This window comes from Aptenodytes forsteri, unplaced genomic scaffold (assembly GCF_000699145.1).
Source record: "Aptenodytes forsteri isolate BGI_AS27 unplaced genomic scaffold, ASM69914v1 Scaffold147, whole genome shotgun sequence".
Lineage (NCBI taxonomy): Eukaryota > Metazoa > Chordata > Aves > Sphenisciformes > Spheniscidae > Aptenodytes > Aptenodytes forsteri.
In genome coordinates, this window is record NW_008795320.1 from 364,756 (window position 1) to 387,697 (window position 22,942).

The 22,942-nt window shown below is 42.7% G+C and overlaps 1 protein-coding gene across 3 annotated transcripts; it reads left to right on the forward strand.

Annotated features, from left to right (window-relative positions):
* Positions 1-22,942, forward strand: CRTC1 (CREB regulated transcription coactivator 1). 3 transcript variants are annotated; one of them, XM_019472235.1, is made up of 14 exons: positions 1-112; positions 1,742-1,789; positions 4,737-4,874; positions 5,673-5,734; positions 6,906-7,000; positions 8,334-8,419; positions 8,814-8,857; positions 9,170-9,390; positions 12,153-12,289; positions 12,866-13,117; positions 15,362-15,463; positions 20,721-20,807; positions 21,628-21,808; positions 22,581-22,942. In XM_019472235.1, the coding sequence occupies exons 1-14, from the start codon at positions 95-97 to the stop codon at positions 22,790-22,792; spliced, it is 1,683 nt and encodes a 560-aa protein (XP_019327780.1). In that variant the 5' UTR covers positions 1-94; the 3' UTR covers positions 22,793-22,942. The 3 variants fall into 3 exon arrangements, with proteins under 3 accessions (XP_019327780.1, XP_009278018.1, XP_009278019.1); XM_009279743.2 differs by having other exon boundaries at positions 2-112; positions 21,709-21,808; XM_009279744.2 differs by lacking the exon at positions 15,362-15,463 and having other exon boundaries at positions 2-112.

The following is a 22,942-nucleotide window of genomic DNA, read 5'->3' on the forward strand; positions in this document are numbered from 1 at the left end:
GCTGCAGAAAACCCAATATTTGCAACTGGGACAGAGTCGTGGCCAGTACTACGGTGGGTCACTGCCAAATGTGAATCAGATTGGAAACAGTGCCATGGATCTGCCCTTCCAGGTGAGTTTAATAGGGTGTTTCTTTCTTTTTTGGTAATTAATGCTGTGCCTGCATGTTATTTGTTCCTCACAGGAGACCATGAACAAGCTGCTGGTTCAGAACACAGCACCATGGCCTCAGCAGATCGCCCTGTTTTAAAAAGTTTTGCTCTTTTGCAATGGAACATAATTGTGTATGGGGATGTGTGGATATTTTTGTACTGTATATATCTAGTGTTAGATATTAGTTCTCTTGTCCCCGGTCGTGATGCTTTTGTGTCAAGAATACGCAGAGGCGATGCAATTTCTTTATCAGTGAATATTCATGGTGGTGGGGGGGTTTTTTTGTTCGGTACCAAATTCATAATGAAATCTTCTGCGAAGATACCTGTAGACTCAAAGCAAAAGTGGAAGCAAATAATGCAAGGTGGTGTGGAAAGCACTGGGAGATGGGGGTGTTGAAGAAGGTACCCCATGGTGGTGTGCGTGTTCCATGGGGGTAATGCATGGATTTGAGGAGAGGAGAAGGGGGAATGGCACACGAACCAGTGTCAGAATAGTCACTTTTCCTTGGTCTGGCTGAAAAGTAAATGTAGAGATGTACTGGGTTTTTTTTTTCCCTGCTGTTGTGACTCCAGAGGTAATGCACTATAAACAGAAAATCAGTGTTTTATACGAATGTTTTGCTGTTAGTAAACATGTTTGGACAGAAGATGTTGTACAGTGGATAGGATTAGGTGAAGGATACTTTTGGGACTCCTGACTTCTGTAGTTAGTTGATTTAGGGTGCTCAAAATAATTAAAATTTCTGCATTAGTTCTCCTTTTTTGAGTAGTAATATTTACATTTTATCTCACGAGGATGTGGTAAGAATTAATTTTTGCAGTTTGTGGTTTTCTGATGAAGGCTGGCTTAATAAATACAGAGAAACTATTGATGACGTCCTCTAACTATGCCTTTTGAAATACATGTAGACAGCTGAATCTGTGGAAGTTAAAAGCTTGAATCTTGTGCAAGAGGAGAAGCAAACGTCTGTTTTAATCTGGTTGCCTTTAGGGAATGCAGTGCAGAGGTTTGTAACGTTACGAAGCCCTTAGTATTTACTCCACAAGTGCCTGGTCTCTTCGAGTTTTTGTCTTTAATTTCTTGTTAAGGAGGTTCATAGTTACTGTTCTTTTTAAGCAATAGTATTTCAGTATTTTTGTGCTTGATGGCCGTTACTGACGGTTGTTACATAGACTCTTTTAGACCTGAAACTAACAGAGTGCTTGAAAGTGAGTATTCAAAAACTTATGAATGACTAGAGGAGGACACGGAAACAAATTGTCCTTAAACTCCAGGGTTTTATGTATTTTTTTTCACACACACACACACAGAGACAAACATCCAAAGTTGATACCGTTACACACACACACACACACAGACAAACATCCAAAGTTGATACCGTTACAGATAACAAATGGTGGCAAGCACAAAACAAAATCATGTATTTGTATCAGCGATGAATGCTTTCCAGGCTTTTCGATTTTGAGCTAACATACGATGCAATTGTCAAAAGATACTTGTACGATGTGCCGATCAGGTGAAGCCTGTCTGGTTGTCTCTGGTAAGAGCGTTAGTGTCTGAGAATCTTGGTTCTTTGCATTTACAGCACAACGGAGCTCTGGCAGAAGCCTTTGGAGCAGTTCCTGTCTCTTTGGTAAACAAGTATTTAGGTTTGTGCAAATACGTATTTAGGACTGGTGTGCTGTTTGCCCAGGTAGATACGTATTTTGGCACATGTTACACTTTTTCTGGTATGCACACTGTGATTGATTTGATTTTATTTATTTGATTCACCGTCCCAGCTCCAAAGGAGTTATGGTCTGTCACTTAAATACAGGTTTTGCCATGCATCCCAGTTTGGAACATGCATAATAATTCCTGTACAGACTCCCTGGACTTGCTGTGGTCTGTCATGTGATTACTTATGATTTGTGGGGGATTCATTTGATGCAGACGGTGGTTTATTTGGCACTGTCTTGGCCTGTGATTTAAGCAATCTCTGAGCATGTGCACTTAGCCTGCATGTTAAACTCCATCGGGAAAGGCAGAATGATTACCCAAACGCTGCTTGTCCCCAGGGGGCACCGAAATGTAGACTGTCACTAGGTACCACTCCTCACTTTCCCCCTCATCCACCTTGCTCGTTTTTATTTCTTAAGTCAATGTCTTGATAAATCTTAAAGGGACACTGTTGCTTTAGAGCACTGAGCTTTTTCCTTCCTGTCTGTATTTAGCTTTTTTCAATTTTTAATGTTTTGTCGAGTTTTGGTTCTGATCTCAAATCCTTGAATGTTTTTTTCAGGGAAGTGAAACAGTTCTAGTTCTTCATTTTCCAAATAAAATTGATGCTCAGATCTGTTTTTCTTTTTTTTTTTTTTTTTTTTTCTAACCACAGTTGTTTACTATAGTTAAATATCACGTGCCCTGCAGGGATGGGGATTTTAATGAAGGTGTCTTGCCTGGTGTTTGGTCCAGAGTAAGTTTCATGGGATGGCTGCTGAGAGAAGCCAGACCTGTTGGCGGCGGTACCCGGTTTCTCAAGTGTTTGTATTCTTTCCTGATTTCCCTAAGCAAGTTAGGGATTCACTTGAGATCTTTGTTCCTGGAAAGCCGGAGAACAGCATTGCCCCCAAATTCCTCGCTCTGTAAATTGTAGCCCTGTGATGGGGCATGGTCTGTTTACTTGTGCCACTGTTGCACTCAAATTACGTTTTTGTTGTGTTTTTATATGGAAGATGTGCCAAAAAAAAGGAAAACTTAAGAAATAACTATTTTTGCGTTCAACTTTTTGTCTGTATACTAATATTCATTGGTTTCCTTTTAAATTCCAGGTGAGGTCTGCATTCTGTATGCTTCAGACCGGCTTCTCCTTTTTTAGTAACATTGTGGTTGAGACCACTGGCATAGGAAATTGCTTCTTCTGTTGACCTTCCAAGCACGCATGTATTTGCGAATTTTGCTGCCTCTTGGGGTAGAAGTGATGGAACAACAGTACAAAGAAGAGTTTGAGACCTTTTGCTGTTGTTTTGGAATTACGAATATTCCCAGTTCTGTGTGGTGCCAGTTAGGTAGAACTAGATTTTTGTTTAGTGTTTGCAGCGGAGATTAAACCAACGTGTTCTAATTTAGATATCTTAAAATTGAGATGCTATGACTTGAGGTTTCCAAGTCTTCATACAAGAAAGTCATACTTGCTAAGGAACTGAAGCAAAACACCATGATCTCAATGGCTGAGAGTACAGTAAAAAGTCACTGCGCTCTCTTGCTAGTCCCGTGTTGACTTAAGCAATATTCTGCTGCTTATAAGTGTTGGCCCTGAAACGAGAAAACAAACACCCCAGCCACTTTGCATCCATTTATATTATCACAGGTTGTGTGTGCATAGAGGGAGAGGAGACTAATATTTGCTAAATAGAAAAGAGTTTAAAATAGTAGAAAGACTCTTTAAAAAGTTATTGCAAACAAAACATTTTAAAATAAATGTAAAACTTTTCAGAAATAATCATTTAAATAGCCAAAGCTGGACACTTTATTTAAAAAAAAAAAAGAAAGAAAAAAAGATTAATGTGGAAGCCAGATGGTTTCATGGCTTGGCAGACAGGACAGTGCATTTGCCACGTTCAGCACCTGAATGGAGGAGGAGATTTTGGATTTCGAAACAGATGGTGTTGAGGGACTCAGCAAAGCTGTTCACATTGGCAAGGAGTGGAAGACTGTGTAGCTTTTTTTCCCCCAGAGACCCATACGTTGCTGTTGCAGTATGAGTAGAGGTTGACCGTTCGGTACTTCCTTCCCCCCCCGCAGGTATACACTGAGAAGGGCTTTTGAAAATGTAGGAGAAGTTTTCCAGTTTAGCCTGGGAATTTATCTTCCCTGTCTTTTCTTTGCCATCCTCATTCTCTGAAACCAGTTGCTGACAAGTAAATGCTCTCAAGATATTGGCGCCGATAAGATTCAGAGTGGAATCAACCCACCTAGGTTCACTGTGCAACCTGAATGACGTGAGAATCACTTAAAAATATCGGATGCTATAACTTTTTCTAGACAGAGGAGGAAGGAAACTGCTTTTCTTTTAATTCTAGCAGTGTCCCCTTAAAATAATTATGCTGAAAGGAGGGGTGAAAGGAAGTTTTGAGAGAACATGGCGTGTTCCGATGAATGTTAGGCTCACTGCGCATCTTCTTCCTGCATCTCCTGCCCTTGTAGTTTAAGCTCTGGTTGTCAGCATGTTCCTTCTGGATGCATGCTGCATGCTACACCAAGGGAATGTAAACAGCAGTTGTCAGTAGGCTCCCTGCCGCACTCACTTGTGGTATTTTAGATATACAAAGGTTGGAGAGCAGCGCTGATTTATGAGAGGGCAGGTCTAGCATGGTCTGCCTCCACTTGTCTCTAATCTCTGTCTGGAAGAGATAGCCTTGGTAATTGCTTTCCATGGCTGTAGTGAAAATGTTGTGGAGGAAAAATTTACGTGGTTACACTTGTCCATATCTTTTTTGAGTTTTATTCCTTAGAATAATACAGCCTTGCATACAATATGAATAGGTTCTGGGTGCTCGTGCATGTATTTTTCTGCTTATAACTTCATGTGTCTCTCTCAGACTCCTTTTCAGTCATCAGGATTGGACACAAGCAGAACAACTCGGCATCATGGTCTGGTGGACAGAGTGTATCGTGACAGAAACCGTCTCGGCTCCCCGCATCGGCGCCCTCTCTCTGTGGATAAACATGGAAGACAAATATCCTTTGGTTCATGAGCTGGCAGTGAACACCTACCTTTTCAACAGTATCACAATTTTCAGGTTTTACAGTTCCCTTCTTCCTCCCCTCCTCACCTGTCAGCGAGTTGCTTCCCATCTCTGTGCAGTTAATATCATCTGCTTTTTCTGAACTGTGAGCTAGTCTATAAATACCTACTATTCTGTAAAGTAAGCATTTACCTTCCTCTGTTTCCTCAGCTCTAAGTGGGGATAATGATACACATGAAGCCGAGAGGGATTGAGATCCTTTGATGGAAAAGGCAAGGCAGTCTTGGTGAAACTGAGTTTCCCTTCAGAACTGAGTAAATCCAAACGAGAATAATTCTTTGCAGTTCATTGTGCGTTTTATTACAAGTTGATTCATCAGTTTAGCATTTGCCAAGCGCTATTTCTTCTTGCCATTTGTGAAAATGAATTAGCTTATTATTTCTGACTGGCTTAAAATGTGCCGCAATCAGACTGGCTTGATGGGGCTAAAGGGGATGTGTGAGTGGGAGGGTGGAGAGATGACGGCTTCTCAGGGAAGAGTTAGATGCTCAGAAAGGGAAAAGGAGGATGGTTGTCCTGTTGCTCAAACGTTACAACAATCCAGATAATATTTTGGTTTGAGTGTCCTTTTAAAGCCAGTATGCTCCCCATAGGGAGTCTGCTTGCCTTTCTCATGCGAGCTTACTGGTTCTGACAGGGTAATTTGAATTATTCCTTAGGAAAAGATTTCAAATAGTCCTCCTACTTAAGTGAGAAAGTGGTGTTCTTCCCCTTAACTGGTGGAGTCACGTGGACAGCTGTCCGTACGGCACTGTGTATCTGTCACCTCCATCGGACACAAGCTGGAGAAGGTTAGTAGCACAATCATACGCGTGTGTTAGTATTTGGACTGCGTTGTCTGATACTACGCTGGCACGTGCAACAAAGGCCTTCGTTGTTCCCCACAGCAGTTGGTCATCTGAATTGCCATGACTTCCTGAACTTAGAAATGGATTTTTTTTTTTTCTTCCATTTTGCTGATTCTTTTAGGTGACCTGCTTGCCTTGACCTGAACTTAGAAATGGATTTTTTTTTTTTCTTCCTTTTGCTGATTCTTTTAGGTGACCTGCTTTTAAACGTAAAGTGTGTCAGTTAATGTGATCTTTTTAAGGGTAAATCTTGCCAGGTGTTCCAAGGCACACCCCAGAATTGTTGAGTTGTAAAAGACGGATATTTCTCACTGCGCAGAAACTGGGCTAGTCTGCCCTCGCAAGCGTTCGAGTGGAAAGGAGCACCGAGTTCCCTGTTCCTACCCTTTTAGGTGACCTGCTTTTAAACGTAAAGTGTGTCAGTTAATGTGATCTTTTTAAGGGTAAATCTTGCCAGGTGTTCCAAGGCACACCCCAGAATTGTTGAGTTGTAAAAGACGGATATTTCTCACTGCGCAGAAACTGGGCTAGTCTGCCCTCGCAAGCGTTCGAGTGGAAAGGAGCACCGAGTTCCCTGTTCCTACCCCTCATGCTCCTGGCACTGGAGGTGCCGAGTTGCCTAAGTGGTGGCCTACGTTCCCGAGCGAAGGACAGTTTGTCATGAGAGATGTGTTGGCCGTGGAGGTTCCCGTCTCCACAACGTACATGCATCCTGAACCAGTCATTTTCCCTCCCTATGAAACAGGGATGCTTTCTTTTCAAAGACTAGTATAACTGAAGTATGTATAAGCAGCTTTCAACTTAAAAGTTGCATTATTTGATCATGCATAATCTTAACAAAGCATATCAAATTATTTTCTAACGATGGCAACCAATTTACCCTGTATTCCTCTCAATCCCATTATTGAAACAATTGCTCTTCAAACTTGAACTAATTTGTTCTGTGAATTGATTGTTTCACAAGGAAGTTGTGCCTGGTATATGCCATATATAATTTTGTTTTTTTAATGCAGAGTATTCAGGTTTTACTGAGTTGGTTGCATTTCTCTGGGATTAAGCATTCTTTAATTTAGAGAAACTGACAATAAAAATGTTGGGTTTGCCTTCCTTTCAGGACAAATTCCGATTCTGCCTTGCACCAGAGTACTATGACTCCGGCTCAACCAGAATCCTTTTCAGGAGGGTCACAGGACATGCAGCAGAAAAGAGGTAAACAGAGAAAAACTGTAAAAATACTTGTAACATTCAAAGCATTGTACTTCAGATTATACGCACATGTGTTGGTGTTCCTCTATTCCTATAAATACACGTATGCATAACACTTTCTAGGTTCAGTTACGCAGGAATTGGAACACAGGACCACATTCACTCTTCTGGGTACTGAAATCCAGAAAAGATTATACAAAGCTGATAGAACACTTTCTCGAACCCCGTATTCTGTTGTTCTAAGGCCTTGCCCTACGGGGAAAAGTAATCTGGGCGTGTGGGACTCTGGTGGTTGGACGGCTCTCAGCGGTACTAGAGGTTTGCAGTTTGTGGTAACTTCTAGACAAGTGTAGAGATCACAGGCATTTCACAGTCAGTGAAACAATACCGTAAAGTAGCAACAGTTCATCTAGTTTTTTTCTATGGGATTGACATGACCAGTGAATATGCCCTCAGAGGCAATGCTTACAAACAATACTTCTGACAATATTTCTAGTTACAAGCTGGAGCAGCGCAGCCCTCCGGCGCTAACAATTCTGGTGCCCTCTGCTGGCCCTTGCTCCTGCTGTCAGTTCAAGAAATACGTTAAAAGCTCTTAAATCTGTGTAGAGACATTTAATCCTTAAACAACCACCCGGAGATAAGTGAACACGCAGCACTCAGATGCATATGCGCTGTACGGCAGCTCTTCCATATACTTCTAGAACTGTAAAACATTAAATAATGATCATCTTAAACAGTATTGCATAAATACGGATTTATAGTCATCAGGGTGAAAGGCTTCTGTCGATACATCTCTCTGGGCTTTCTTCTGATGTTTCTTTGTCACCTTGCTGTTAGCATGATGAAACAGTTGATTGAGCAAAAAAAGTGCTTGGAATATGGAGAAGTAACAGCTTTATAGCGTTTCTCTATCCCAGGGGAGATGGTCCGGATTTTTCCCCACTGGAATTGTCCTACTGGCCACCCGTTAGATGCAGCAGGTGTACGTCGCTTGTGCAAAATGCAAAAGATAGGAAAAACCAGGTCCCAAGATACACTCTGCCATTTAGATCTAAGCGGATGAAATTGGAAGCCAAAATTTTTTTCAAGTATTATTTGGGGTTTTTTTGAAGCTGGTAATGTCTCCTTGCTAATGAAATACAGTTTTAGTTTCTTCTGGTGTTCATTTAAAAAAATGTTGATCTCATAACAGTAGAGTGCCGCTGTTTCATATTCATTGATAATAGGTTACTTAAGAGTTTTCGAACCCTTGTTTGGTTAAACTTCCAATCTGAAAATTTCTTACGGAGAAGCTTAACATTATGATATGATTCCTTTTCTTCTCGTTTTTTAGTTTTATTACTGACTGTCCCTGGAATGGAGGAAACCACTTCTGAGGCAGACAAAACCCTCTCTAAGCAAGGATGGGACACTAAAAAGGTAGGAATCTCACATTTCAAAGTGCAGCGATTTTATTTTCTAAACATATTTAGGTAAATTAATGCTCTAAATATTGTCAACCAAAACAAACCGCTTGCAGAGATTAGAGATTAAATGCTATATTTAGCAACAAATCACTAAACATTAGATCAGAAAGGCACTTTATATGTACGTGTGCATGCACACGTTTGATTATATCAGGAGAAACTCTTTAAATTTGAGCCTTGTTGGACCAATAAAGCAAAATACCTTCTAAGAGCTTCACAGAGCTCTTGTGTAGAAGAATAGCTCTTCTGTAGAAATGTATTAAATTAAACTTACTAATTGACATATATCCTAAGCATTAATCTCTAGCAGTATCTTTGCCTTTAAAAATGTCTTCCTTCTATTTTAGACTGGGTCATCAAGACCTAAATCATGTGAAGTTCCAGGAATCAAGTAAGTTTTGAGCAATTTTTTTTTTTAAAGAGCATTGAGATCTTTAAGAAAGAATGCTGTGTATTGAATGTCCTCTTGCTTTTGAGTTTTCTGAAAAGCCCTTAGACGGTGTAACGCTGCAATAGATACAAGACAAGCCAAAACCTCATTGGCTATTACATCTCTGGTTTATCAGAAATACATTGTATGATTCTGTATAAGGCACTTTCCTCTTTAAAAAAGATTTTATAAAGATCTGTCCAGGCTGAAATTTAAATTGAGATGTGTCTTTTTTTTTTTTCTTTTTTTTCCCCTCCTCTCTCCCTGATTTAGCATCTTTCCATCAGCTGACCAGGAAAACACTACAACACTGATTCCTGCTACGCATAACACAGGTGGCTCCCTGCCAGACCTGACAAACATCCATTTCCCTTCCCCTCTCCCAACACCATTAGATCCTGAGGAATCCACATTCCCAGCCCTGAGTAGCTCCAATAGTACCGGAAATCTTGCTGCCAATCTGACTCACTTGGGCATCAGCACTGCCAATCAGGGTAAGAGCATAACTCTGAGGCGTTTTTACAGATTGGCCGTAACATGTCACTTGTCTTAAATTAGGGAAGTTGCATTGCTGAATATTACTGTTTTGTCTGAGAGGTAATCGCGCTTCACGGTTGATTGACGTTTCTTTGTAAACAAGTTTTATCAAGCCATTTCTGTACGAAAACGTGAGAAAGCTGTATTTCCTTATGAGACTTACAAATTGTCTTTCATTTCTCTCGTGTTCTTGGTGCCCAAATTGGCTTTTTTTGTTTGTTTGTTTGTTTTATGTGTAAGACTACAGGAGAGACTAGCATCCAAAGCGTGCCTCCCTTGTAATTAATTGTACTTAGCCCCAACAGCACCCGTGTTACGGAAATATCTTAAGTAGGCCTTTTGTTTTCATTCCTTTAGAAGGGTTTTTTTTTTTTCAGTGTGAGGATTCTTTCGGAGAGAGAACATTGCTTGCTTCGTCTGAAGCAAATTTTCTCTTTTGAGCAATCAGGAATAATGTGGAGCCTTTACAAGGTGTGCTAGTTTTTGTGAGCTTGACTGCTTAAGTTTTGAAAATATCCTGAATATTCAGGCTACATAATATAGCGGGGCTTTGGGAAACGATACCAAGTGCACGCCTTAATTTCTCACAGCTCTCATTTTGGGGCCTTTGTGTTGAAATCGTTGCCTTCCTAGCAGTGTAGTTTTTGTTGCAAGTTCTTCTCAAGTGCTGTCGCTGTTTGAGCTGTTCAGCATGGTGAGTCTGAGTTGTGTTTGTTGGGGTTTTTGGACTTTGGCAATACTGATAATTTTATTTTTAAAAAAAACCCACAAACAAACATTATTTGCCATGCTGGCAATTTATCGTATTCATACCGATCACCTGATAATTTCAGGACTTGTTAACTTTATAGGCAAATAGCCTGAACTGGTGATTGTTATTTTTTTAAATACTTTCACTGGGTCGTACCCGACTAGTTGCGAAGAGGGTTGCATTTTTTTATTGTCAGTGACAGTTGCAGTCAGTTGATTCCTAGAATAGAAATAAGGCGCTGTATCCAAAAATACAAGTATGTTAAGTGGGTAAGAGAATCCTGCCTAAAAATCCTCTCATATATTGGGAAAAGGAGATTAATTCTTGTCAGGTTAAGGTAGCGTTATGACTGAGCAGTTATATTTAAGAATGAAGCAAGAAGACGGTTTAACCATTTGAGTACGGAGTAGGTCAGCAGCTTTCAGCATCCTTTAACAAGTTTTCTGGTCTCAAAAGAGACTATACCAAGTTTCAGAGGTGGGCTGTCACTCAAGTAGGATTTAGCGAGTCTGTGCCGAGAGCACTATTGTGTGTATAAAAAGAAACAAACTACTTGCGTGGAGTTCGGCCAGATCGTCGCAAAATTTTTTTGCCGTACCCATAATTAGCAAAGTAAACGGTATAAAACCAAACCGGTAAGTATATAATTGCTTTGAAAACATTTCCTGATCTATCAAAGATATACTCATTGATGATTTTCCTGCTTCTCTTTGGAGACAATCCCGTAGTTTGGTCATTGGCACGGTCAGCGTTTGGTGCTTTTTTAACTGATTTTTTCCAAGCCCTCCTTGCCTCTCTTTATCTTCTAGCTCTTTAGCAGAAAACGTAAAGGCTTTTGAACCTTTTGCGGGAGCTCTGTGCATTGCACGGGCATGCCCTCAGCAGCCCCAAGAAAAGGTGGGGAAACAAACATCTGTCAGGTTACAGAGAACTGCCAGCAATTTAAGACTACGCATTTGTGCGTTTGAGTTTGTCGGTTCGCTGACAAGTTCCGTGAGACGGTGTTGATTTTGAAAACATCGCAGGGGAAGCCAGGCAGTCTTCAGAATCTGCGCGGTTTGAGCCAGTTTGCCTGCTGGCTCCTTGGCAGCCCGGACTTCCTGGCTCCCTGGCAGCCCGCCTGGAAGCCTTGAACGTTTGCCAAGTGCCTAGGAGCTCGCAGGCTCTTGTGAATTCCTCCTTTCTGGCAGCTCTAGAAGAACAGCTCGCTAGCTAGATTGTCCTGAAATCACTTTCCAGGGTGTCTCGGTTCCTCTAGGGTGAGGCAGAAAATAAGAAAACAGGGGAGGTTTCAAAAACTTCCAGATTTTTATCCTGGATTTGAACACAATTACGATACTTGACTTGTTTATCCCTACCCCCTGCTAGGTCGTGGCTCTTTAGAGTGTGAAGGATATTTCCTGCCTTCTGTGCGCTGGTATGCCGTTAAAAATGGAGTACTTCCTGTGTAACCAGTTTGCCTTCTGCGTTTTCCATTAAATAGGTGTTTGCTTCTATAATACCGCAAGTGCCCTCTGATTAGTCTCGTTATATGATCTGTTACCTTCTCCCTGAAGTTTGAGCCCTTGCAAATAGTAGAGCAGAATGTGCTTCTCCTGGGTTCCGTGCGTGCAGCCCGGGAGGCGTGCGGGAACGATACCTATGGTTTCTGTAAACCGCTGAAGCTGCTCTGCCTGTTTCAATTTCAAGTCGGCATCTGTGCACAAGCCTGAACGACCGTGACTGGTTTTGGCCCAGGGTAAACCACGGGGATCTTCCTCTCATCCTGATGCTCTTCAGCCTGACAAAATTAATTGCAAATTAGCTAACGAGTTTCAGCCTGACTGGCCGAAGTGCATGCAGCACTTCGCATTAAGTGGTTGCCCACTTAGGCCATTCATTTTTCATCGTTTAGGTAATTACCTCTATACGAGTATCAATAAACCATTGCTCTGTTCCCCTTTAAGCTGGTTTGTTCCTTCCTGGCAGGAATGACGACGACGCCAGCCCCTTCCCAGCAGCACCGTCAGCCAGCCGTCAGTCCTCTCTCATTGAGTGCAGACTCAAGACGACCGCAGTCGCAGCAAATGTCTCCTACGCTTTCCCCTTTGTCACCGATTACTCAGGTAGGAACTTACTTGGAGAACTAACATTTTTTAATCACAGAGTAATTATTTTACCTAGGGAGAAGCTGGCTGGTAACTTCACCTCTCTTGTTCTGTAATTTTCTTCTTTAAATGTGTCCATTAATTTAGAGCCTCAAGAAGAGAGAGGTTTGTAGAGGGGACAGATTTTACTTTCGCTTTTCTAGAACCGTGGTGAAAAACATCTATTAGGACACTTTTCTGTAACAATATTGTCCCAAAGGTAGTTGTGAAATTTGAAAGACATTTCTCAAATTCATGAGAGAAGCTCAGTTAGCTTTTTAAATTGATTTCAGAAGGGTGACTCTGCGACTGACTAGGTTATCAATTTCTGACCTGGACATTCAGCTGGGCTTTTAGAGTATTTGTTTGTTGTACGCGGGAGGTGATATTAAGCCTTTTGAAACATGGTCTTGACTGTTTCTGAACCTTTAGGTAACATTTTTTAAATGCAAGATGAGATTGACTAAGTACGGTTCACTTGGTGTGAACTTGATGTGCTTGAAAATGAAGGGAAATTACCTGCCAGCGTGGATGATTTTGATCTTTCTTTTTAAGGCCGTGGCTATGGATGCATTGTCTCTGGAGCAGCAGCTTCCCCCATATCCGTTTTTTACCCAGACAACTTCCCAGCAACAGCAGCAGACCCAGGTGGCAAGTACCCTGCCTCAGAATACTCCTTTAATGCAGACCTCTGGTTTACAGCGAGGAGCGCAACTCCCCCCGCTCTCCGTCACGGTACCTTCTACCATCCCACAGTCACCTCCGGGCAGCCAGACCCAACCGTCGATGGGAATAGACATCAACTCGGTAAGCTTGGGCCCAGCTGAAAACTGATAGAGCTTTCCTTCGGAAAACCTGGTAGCGTACAGCGTAGCGTCAGAGTTCAAGCTGGACAGCCCTTGTCATAAGTGTACTTTTAGGCAGAGTCTGAAGTAGACGTAGAATGGTTTTGGTTGAATCCACGTTTACATGATTTATAGAGGAGAATCTGGTTTTAATGCACGCTTAGGGTGGCCGTAGTTTCATAAAACGGGGTCCCTTACGGCTCCCTGATTAGACCGGCTTAAACATATCGGCATTTATTTCGTACCTTGCTGCTGCCGTTGCATTGAGATGTATTTTCAGGCTGTTAAATGTAACGCACCCCCGACACATTGTATGTTATACAGTGTGCTATAGACTGGAGGAGCTAGCAGAACTTTGATAAAGAAACCTGCTAACAAGCATTTTCCAAAAGTTGCAGAGAACCAGGTATTTTCTTACACTTTCTGTATTTAGAACCCTTTCATTTTAAGGGATTTTAGAGCATATGTTATTATCGTCACAAATTGGATTTGTGGCTGCCTTCCGATGCCCAGAAGAAATGGAGTGCATACATACACATAGCAAGGACTTACGGACACGTTTCCTTTTTTGCTTGTTTTAAGTGGTCTGTTACGAAACGTTGTCTGTCTCTCTCTCTCTCTCTGCGTATGAAAATCCAAAATGCAGAGCAAGATCAGGGTTCCAGGCTAGCTGGGGAGGAATTTCACAGCTCGTTCTCTGCTCGTTCTGCCCTGCTGTATGGGATCTTGGTGATCCGACCCGTTGTGTCCTTCTGGCGGTGTTGTAGTGACAGTAGCTGGTTTGAGAATGAGAAGAAATCATTGACTATTGACCTAGCGCTTGATCGTGGATTTCATTTGCGGATGAAATTTTTAACAGTTTGTGCTGATAAGAGCTTCTTGGAAGAAGCTGCTTCCCTTTCAGGATTGGAAGGGGAAGAGGAAGGACGAATCCGGCAGTGGAAAGGACACCGACCCACTCAAAATGTGTCCAATGTTTTGATTCTAATACTCACGTAGCTACCAGTACAGATGATTCTGCTTTTCCTTCTTTGCTTTCTGTGTTGCTTTCCTCATCCTAAACTTCTTCATGACCTTAACTTTTAGGGTGCTGTGCTTATCTTTTAAAGCAACTGAAATAATTAATAAATAAACTTAAATTTAAAGCTAGTTTATCAAAAAGCCGTTTGAGCTGCGTTACAGTCTCGCTGACAACTTTGATGCAGTTTTTGTAAAGCAATATTGAAATTAATTTTGCTGTAGTTTGGATGTCTGCTTAAAGCGCGTAAGTAGCAGTGCATGGCAAAGAAGGGTTAAGACATATTTTCTTGCGATTTACAGAATTCGGTGTCAGAAAGCCTTTGCAGTGCAGCGTTCTCCCACCCCGCAAAGCTGTGTGATTAAATTACTCCTTTTCTTAGAACTACTGGATTGCAGGTTTTCCTCAATCTGCTAATTTCTAAAGGAAGTCTAATGAGAAGAGCTGTGCTTACTATTTATGTTAATTAGTGCAACATTCTATTTAAACGCCACTAAGATTATTAATTTGTTCAAATCCGGGGTTCTTCATGACTAAAAAAAGGTAAATCTTTGAAAACGTGTTCTCAGGACGACTGAGAACAATGGGAATGTAACTAATGTAAACCTGCAAAACGTAGCGTGAATTCTCAGACAGCGTCTGTTCCGTGTCCTGGGGTAAGATGCAGCTTTGAGGAGGATTCCAGTCTGCATGGTTATACACTTCAATCTTGATAACGCACCCAGGCTATTTAAGACTAGGCAGAGTAATACGAGGAGGATTTCCAGAGCAGTGTAAACACAGGTCAAGAACGTGTGGGTACGGCAGTTGAACTGAAGAATAAATTACATTATTTTTGAGTAGTTCCCAGCTTTTAATACTTCTTTTCCCTAAATCGTTGGCTGACCAGATTATTATTTTTTTTTTTAATTGAACGTAACTGAGAACAGTGAGAAAATATTTCAACGGTTTTGCTTGTACAGCAGCACTGCCCCACTCTCAGCCGTTCAGTCAGACAAGACCGTGCCACGCTGACACCTTAACTCTCTCCTTTTTGCGGCATCGTTCACAGTAATCGTGTCTTCATACACAGCCAAGAATTGAAGAGGATGGTTTCTCCCAGCTTCCTCGAGCTGTATATGCCAGAAGTTTTATAATTTTCCAACCTTCCATCAATCCCATGGTCTTTAATTCTGTGTTGTTCTGTAGGCTTCACTCCAGCAGTACCGCAGTAATGCTGGATCCCCAGCCAACCAGTCTCCCACCTCTCCTGTCTCCAATCAAGGCTTCTCTCCTGGCAGCTCCCCTCAAGTAAGGGACTCTGTGCTTCCACAGGCCTTGCTTCTTGTGTTTGTTTTTAGTTGAGTCTCTCCATTACTGACCCATAGTTGTCTCACTGTAATTGTACGTGCCTCATGCATTACTGATGTCTCATCTTGTTTGCAGTTTCATTCAGTTCCAGAGTTTTTCAATAGCTGGTGAATTGCCTTTTTATTGGTCAAAGCTACTGTTTGAACGCTATTAGAACTCCGTTATTTCTTTGGGGTGTACCGTGGACAGAACCTCTTGGTAGACCCCTTTCAATTAGCAGTGTAGGGGCTGACAGATAAGGTTGGGAGGGCAGGGGAGAGAGGGGGGGAAGCTTAAGTGCGTCCTGCAGCAGGATGACTCCCGTGGCACTCAGTATCCCTTGTGTGGCCAAATGCATTTACATCAGGACCTTTTTTTACGTGGGAACATACACTTTGAAAGAAAACACTGGAGAAAATGCTCTTAAAATGAGCAGTTGTATCTTGTGGCTTGCAAGTAATGGGTTAGTAAACAGGCTTTCCTGCATGCTAGCTGGTTTTTCTTCCTGTGTATGTATATACTCGTACATCCACGTGTCCTATATGCAAGTCATAGCTTGGTGTGCATGTGATCCTATGAAGGGGAATTTTTACCTGCCAGCAGCAAGGCAGTTAAAAACAAGGCAGTTTTTGGGGGTGCCCCTAACGTAAGGGAGCGAGTGCATTTTCAGTACAGAAATAATCTGATGCTGCTAAAACAGCTCCGTATGGCTGCCCTTTTCCTAAATCCCACCCGTAGAAACGAGGCGCAGGAAATTCTTCCAGAGCATCACAACAGAGTCTGAAAATACATTTTCTGTTTCATCATTTAACGTTTAAGGCTGTAAGGAGGATCCTATCTAAATAAGTGCTGCCCCTTCATGGTTCCAAAGCAGAAGCTTCGTCTCTCCTTGCCATTAGCCAGAGACAGGTCACTGGTAAGCTCAGTAATAGATCCGAGTGTCAGGACTGTCTGGATTTTCTTAACCCTTGCTTAATTGCTTCTTAACTTCTCTCTCTTCTGCCTGCTTCTGCCAGTTCTGCTGTGTTCTGTGTGTGGCTCAAAGAAAACAAGCAAACTTACTCCTCTAGGCTGTCACGTAGAGCAAAGCTGTTGCCAGTCTTGCTGCAAATCTCGGGTCCAGTTCTCATTTGGGCAGCGCATCCGATTTTTTGATTTTTGCGTTGATTTTCTTTCCCCCTTGACTTCTCAATAACCCTTTCTTGGTTTTGTCCACAGGCTTGTTGCCACTGGTCAGTCCAAGTACTGGAGTGCAGCAAGCACTCCCCAGTGGAGCACAGACTTGACTATAATTTTTCCTGCTGGGCCTGTTTTATCCTGTAAACTCCTGCATAGGTTTTGCTGTTTTCAAGTGGGACGCCGTAACTCACGCGCGAAGGGAAGAGGGTTTATTAATACCACTTGACTTAGTATTGGCCTCTTAAAAAATACCCGCACAGTTCTTTATTTTTGCTAAATTAAAAATGAGACAGCTTTCCTGCCTCCATCGATGAACCAGAAGCTAGTAGTGGCGAGCGAGCTATCTGTGGTGGTGGTTGCAACAGAAAAAAGCAACGGGGGAAGAAAAATTTGGGTTGGTTGCGATTCTGGGGGGCAGCTCCCAAGTAGCAGGATCCATTAGACTGTAGAGTAACCTGCCAAGGGTAAAGGCAGATTGGTTCCAACAGCGGAATATGCCCATTGTGGAACAGTCTGGCACTGGCTGACAGGAGTGGAATAAAGTAGGTGCGACTGGGTAGGCGTCCCCCGCTTGCTCCTGTTTCTCTGATTAATTTTAGGTTAAATCGTTCTGCAGCGTATCAGTATGATGAGTGACACGCTCTAAAAATAGAAATCCGTGGTTTGATTTTTATCACATACGGTTCATTCACCAGAATTTATTTTTCATGTTTCCACATCTCCAAATCTATTTGCTCTTGTGTTTTAGATGTGTGTTTGTTCTATGAAGGTCTTCCTGTTCAAACACGAATTGAAAAGCTCTGCTTGTAGTTCTCAGCTTTGTGTTTGCATGGCTTTTCATTGACGATGGCTTGTTTATTACTACTTCGCTTTCCCCCTCTAACACCTGGCATACTGTTCCAATTAGATAGAAATCTGCTTTTTTTAGTAGAATGGCTGTATACTGGATAATATGGTATGTATTTTTAGATTAATAATTTAAGCCAGGGGTTTTGTGGTTTGGGTTTTTTTTTTTTTCCTTGCAGTCACCACATCATTAACCCAAGAAGATGTACTGTTGACAAAACAGACCTCATCTAGTGTTTCTGGAGGAGATGGTGTTAGCAAGATGTTTTTCACAGCGCTGTCGATAAATTATTCTAGGCCTCTGAAGTGTTGAAGTAATGACATTTCCAGTTGATTTCCTTTGGGAGTTTCAGTGCTTACAGATGTAATAACCGGTATACTTGAGAGCTGAGGAATAAATACGGGCTTGTATGTTTTGTTAGGAGCTACTAACGTAGACTTGCACAAATAGATTTTGGTCTACTGTTTATTATTTTTCATGTTGCCCAAACTTTTTAGGATGGGGTCAGTGCTTAGTGGAATGCAAAGATTTTAGTTTTTGCCCTGCTTCTGAAAAGCTCCTGTAAAAAGGAAATGTCAGAATTTGATGGAAAAAAAATACCTCGATTCTCTTTGGAGCTCTTGAATAGCCGTTGTATTTCTAGCGCCCGTCCAAACGGGCTTTGATTCCCGTCGAGTATGTGACGTCCTGAAGCGCAAATTTTTCATTAGAAATGGTTATAAAACATCACACAGCTCTGAAGCCGTGCCTGCCACTTGAGATGGGAAGGACTTTCCCGTGGCAGAGTTAAGCTTGGCCGGTCCTGGTCGGCTTGCTGAGTTAGCTCTACGCTCTGACTCCATTTTTTTTTTTATTATTTTTTTTGAAGAAGAAGAAAAGGTAACACGCGTAGCAGGTTGAATAATGTGGAGTTTGAGCAGTTGATCAAAGTGTGACTGGGCAGCAGGTAAGATATCAGTGGTTTAAAGAAAAATGTGGGGCTTTTTATTTAAGTGGTGCTTTGCTTTTCCTCTTGTCAGGTGTAATGTGGCTCTTGCTCGTGATGTTTGATAACTCCCTCGTAGCACCCCGTAGGCAGGGGGTAGAGCAGCCACCGTAGTTTTGAGGACCAGATGATAAATTGGAAGACCGGCTCCAATTACAACCATTTTCCATTTTTACCTGCTTCTAAGGAGGGCATCGAGTAGGGTGTTAAGCTGCAAAGATGTCGTCATTGTTCTGTGGTCATCGCTATGACAGATCATTAATGCCCAGGGAAGTGAATCAAAATCTTATTTTTGTCCATAAAAGCCTATTCTTGGCTCAGGCTCCATTTAATCAGCCTTGAGGATGAGCTGGCTTCATTTAGTTAAACCATTTCTTACGGAGAAGTTACCGTCGCGACCTTCTCTGACAAAGATGTGGAGGCAGTTGTCTCTACCTTTTCTGACTCTGCCAGTATCGCACCTGCAATGCCGCACGGTGGAGGTCCGTAAGTTCTGTGTTTCCAGGGTTCTGACGTTACCCAGCAGCGCTGTTCCGCAGCAAATTCCTCGCTTCTCCAAGTGCGTTCAAACCACACCCACACCCTCGCATGCGGCCGGTGGAAGGTGCTTCGCGGCGATGCTCGGAGCAGTTCTTGGATGGAACGGGATCTGCTCAGCACGGAGTTTTGTAGCACGGGCAGCATGTGCTGAACTTTCAGCCACCTTCCCCCACGGAGTCTCGTTCTCGGGCTGTGAATCCCTCCCTTGATGCCACATTTATCCAAAAGCGTCCCTATAATGTGGTAGCCAAGGATTCTGGCCGAAGGTGGGAAGGTTTTTGTTTGCTTTAAAAAGAATATATTGTTGCTTCCTTCCTGATAGTCCCCTCTCATGGAGGTCGTGGGCAGTTCAGGGTTTGGTGGGGTTTTTTTAATACGAGACTTCCATTCTTTTCCTTGCATGCAACCTGCAAATAAGCTGCGCTGAGATCTGCTACTGCCGTAGGAGGGAGAATGTTTAAAACGGGATGTTGCCTGAAATTTTTATGTTCACTGTTGTGGACGTCAAACTGTGTTTTTTGAATATCTTAATCTTTGGCCGTGTTCAGTGCTTCTAACTGTGGTGGCTGGTGTAACTCGGTTCTGACATTTCCTAGGCTTTTGCTTCATTTCATACGCTGGTTAGGTTTCTAAGGAGAAAATTTGTAGCCTTCCTCTTTTAATGCAGAGCTAAAACAGCTGGAAAATGCTGTGCAAGGTATTGAATTATTTTTCCAAGAGTGATACAAACGCCCCATGCAAATTGTCTTTTATAGACACCATCCTTTATAGACGCTCGCTTTGTCAGGAGATGGGTTTTTTTTTTTCAGCTGGAGTATCAGAATTTGTGACAGGTTTAAATAAGGAGTGATCTCTCTGTGATATCTTTTATATCTGGGACAGTACTGAATAGTATTAAAAGGTCGACCTCAAATTCTTGGTCGCCTTTAGAATAATTGGTAAATGATGGAGAATAACTGACAAACGCTTGTCGTGCTAGAGGGGACAGTAAAATTAGCAAGGCCGAGGAATTCCTCCCGAGATTCTCGCCTTCGAACTGCTGATAACATGCTTTACCGGGCTTTCTCGTTAACTCTTCTGCTCTGCAGCTAAAGTGAAACGACTTTAAAATGTCAGTTTTATGTCGGCCTGTTGTTGTCTCGGTGAAGCTGGCTGTTCCGTGAACGCGAGGTTGCAGAGACAGTGAGCTAGTCACTCCCTGCGTGCCGGTGATCAGCTTTTGCATTGCGTTTTGGTTTCACGTGCGGTTTAATTCTGTGTGGGGTTTGTCTTTCACCAAAACCAAAACAAACCAAAAACAAACCCCAAAATTCCCAGAAGAGCTGAAGTTGCAGAGTGATTTTTATTTCTCGTGTTACCTGGCGCACTCGTCTGTTTTCATAAATCAGCAGTTTTGTATGTTGTATGTCCCCCGTGAGGAAGTTTGTTTGGTTTACTTGACTGTATTTTTGTGCTCACCGAAAGGCAGCGTAACAGGGAAGGATTCGTGTCCTGGAGGGACGTACTGAATGTTTTATGAATTTGCTGGTGGCTAGTGGTTGTTAATAATAAAGGGCACCGCTAACGAACTTTGAGAAGAATCGGTTGGAAGGCTGGAGTCACTCGCACGCCGTGGGTACGTCTGTTTGTGAGATTTTTGCACCATAAAGACTCTGTTTTGTTTTCAGCATTCTTCCATTCTGGGGAGTGTATTTGGTGACTCCTATTATGATCAGCAGATGACAGCTAGGCAGGCTAATGCCCTATCCCATCAGGTGAGCAAATTCATCTCAGATTTTCAGCTATATTTCGGCCACTTTCAGCTTAAAATAAATATAGATCAACTTCTGATTATTTTACGTGAGATCACGTTTTGTCCATACAGTTTTACTTCTGTTATTTTCAGTTTGCAATACTCGGGGATTTCTTTGCTTCTGTTGTTTGGTTCCCCCCCCCTTCCTCCCTCTTAGCCATCATAGCAGATGTTTTTAAAGGTGTTCTGCCAAGTTTTTTGGATTAAAGATAATGAAAATAAATGTTAAAAACGCCACGTCTCCGGCCGTAGTTGCATTTGGGAAGGATTCGCTTGTAGGTGGTAACGATATTTACTCCTGGATTTTGCAAACAACTCGTGCACGGTACCAAAACCTCGCGAGCAGACCCACGCCTTCGTTAGTTTGGCCAACCGGCGCGTTGGTTCACTGAGCTGTGAAACACGCTCTGGTAGCAGGAAAAAATGAGATGCCTTCTGAGAGGCAATGCTTGATGGGCAGATACCTGAGTTAGTGGCATAAATTATGGTGGTTTTGTTTTTACTTTGTTTTAAAGCTACCTTCTCTTTTGTTCTTACGGTATCAAAAGCAACAATTTTATTTTTGCATCCACCCTCTCCTCATTCCCCTGCACTCTCAATCTGGCAGTCAACTATTCTGGCAAGTTAAGTGAAAATAGACCATATTTTGATCAACGAAACCTAAAGATGAATTTGTTTGCCTGTCTCTTTCGACATTACTTCCCGTACTTGAGCTTTGTAAGTTGTTTTGCTGTATTTCCTGATGGCTAGAAGTAATAATTCCTTTGTGCCTTGGTCTTCAGCTTGAACAGTTTAATATGATAGAAAACGCCATTAGTTCCAACAGCCTGTACAGCCCTTGTTCCACCCTTAACTACTCCCAGGCAGCCATGATGGGACTTACCGGCAGTCATGGCAGCTTGCAGGACTCGCAGCAGCTGAATTACTCCAGCCATGGAAACATCCCCAACATCATTCTTACAGGTAAGAAAATCACAGACTTAACTGACAAGTAAAGCCCTCCCGGTGTCGGTGTTTCTCTCTGTTGTGCAAGGGCTCACTTCGAGCCGAGAAAGGAAAGGGGTTTCACCCTTCTGTGTAAATGTTCGTGTTACCGGTCTGGCGTATCCCCCGAGTGCCGGGGAGCCTGACGGCTCTCGTTTAATCCCAGCAAACGGGTAGAGCTGCAGGGGCAGCACCGATTGTCTTGCAGACTTTCCCTGCCTCTGAATTTACTGGATCCTCCGTCGCAGCGAGGGAGAAGCGGTGAAAGCCGAACTTCCTCCTCTGCTGCTCTGTGCGAGCTTGCCAACGGAGAGAGTTTTTAGTGTCACGTATGGTAGCGAACCTGGTCACGGTTGGACGTTCGGAAACAATTTCTGCACAGGCCGCTGAGAAAGCCGTAGTTCTGTCCACCTTTCAGCCAAGGCCTCCTGCTGATTAGAATGACGTGAATGAAGGTGGTTGCCCCTAAACCTAAGGGGGAGAAAAGAGACTGAGGGGACAGCGCTTTGTGGCCCCCAGATACATGTATATGAATTTTGTGTTGTGTCAGGCCGTTACGACGGTTTTGAGATGCTCTGACAAATCTGTCGTTCATCCAGCTGGAAATGAGGATAGATGTTCCTCGTCTGAACTTCAGCCTTAGTTCAATAAATTATTCCAGAGTTTTTGCAAGCTGCTTTATGACTCGTCTGCCTGGAGAATATGTATTTGCTAAGTCCTACCGACACCTTTCCCTTCCTCTTCCCTGCAGTGACAGGAGAATCTCCTCCCAGCTTATCAAAAGAACTGACCAGCTCTTTGGCAGGAGTGGGAGACGTCAGCTTTGACACGGATTCCCAGTTCCCTCTGGATGAACTCAAAATTGACCCTTTAACCTTGGATGGACTGCACATGCTGAATGACCCAGACATGGTCCTCACCGACCCCGCCACAGAGGACACGTTCAGGATGGACCGGCTGTGAAGCGTGGACACCAGGAGCGTGGGAATGACGCTTGTTCCCGGAGCCCAGCCGAACTGGAGAGTCCGATGGGTCAGTGGTGTCAGAACAGGAGCTGCTGAGAGCGGTAGCTCTGTCCTGTACAACGTGTACAATGAGTAAAGCTTGTCGTTC

Excerpts from the sequence above, each read along its gene's own strand:
- CRTC1 (XM_019472235.1), top strand. Across the intron at positions 9,391-12,152 it reads CATCAGCACTGCCAATCAGG|GAATGACGACGACGCCAGCC; the intron begins GTAAGAGCATAA and ends CCTTCCTGGCAG. Across the intron at positions 15,464-20,720 it reads CTCCTGGCAGCTCCCCTCAA|CATTCTTCCATTCTGGGGAG; the intron begins GTAAGGGACTCT and ends TTTTGTTTTCAG.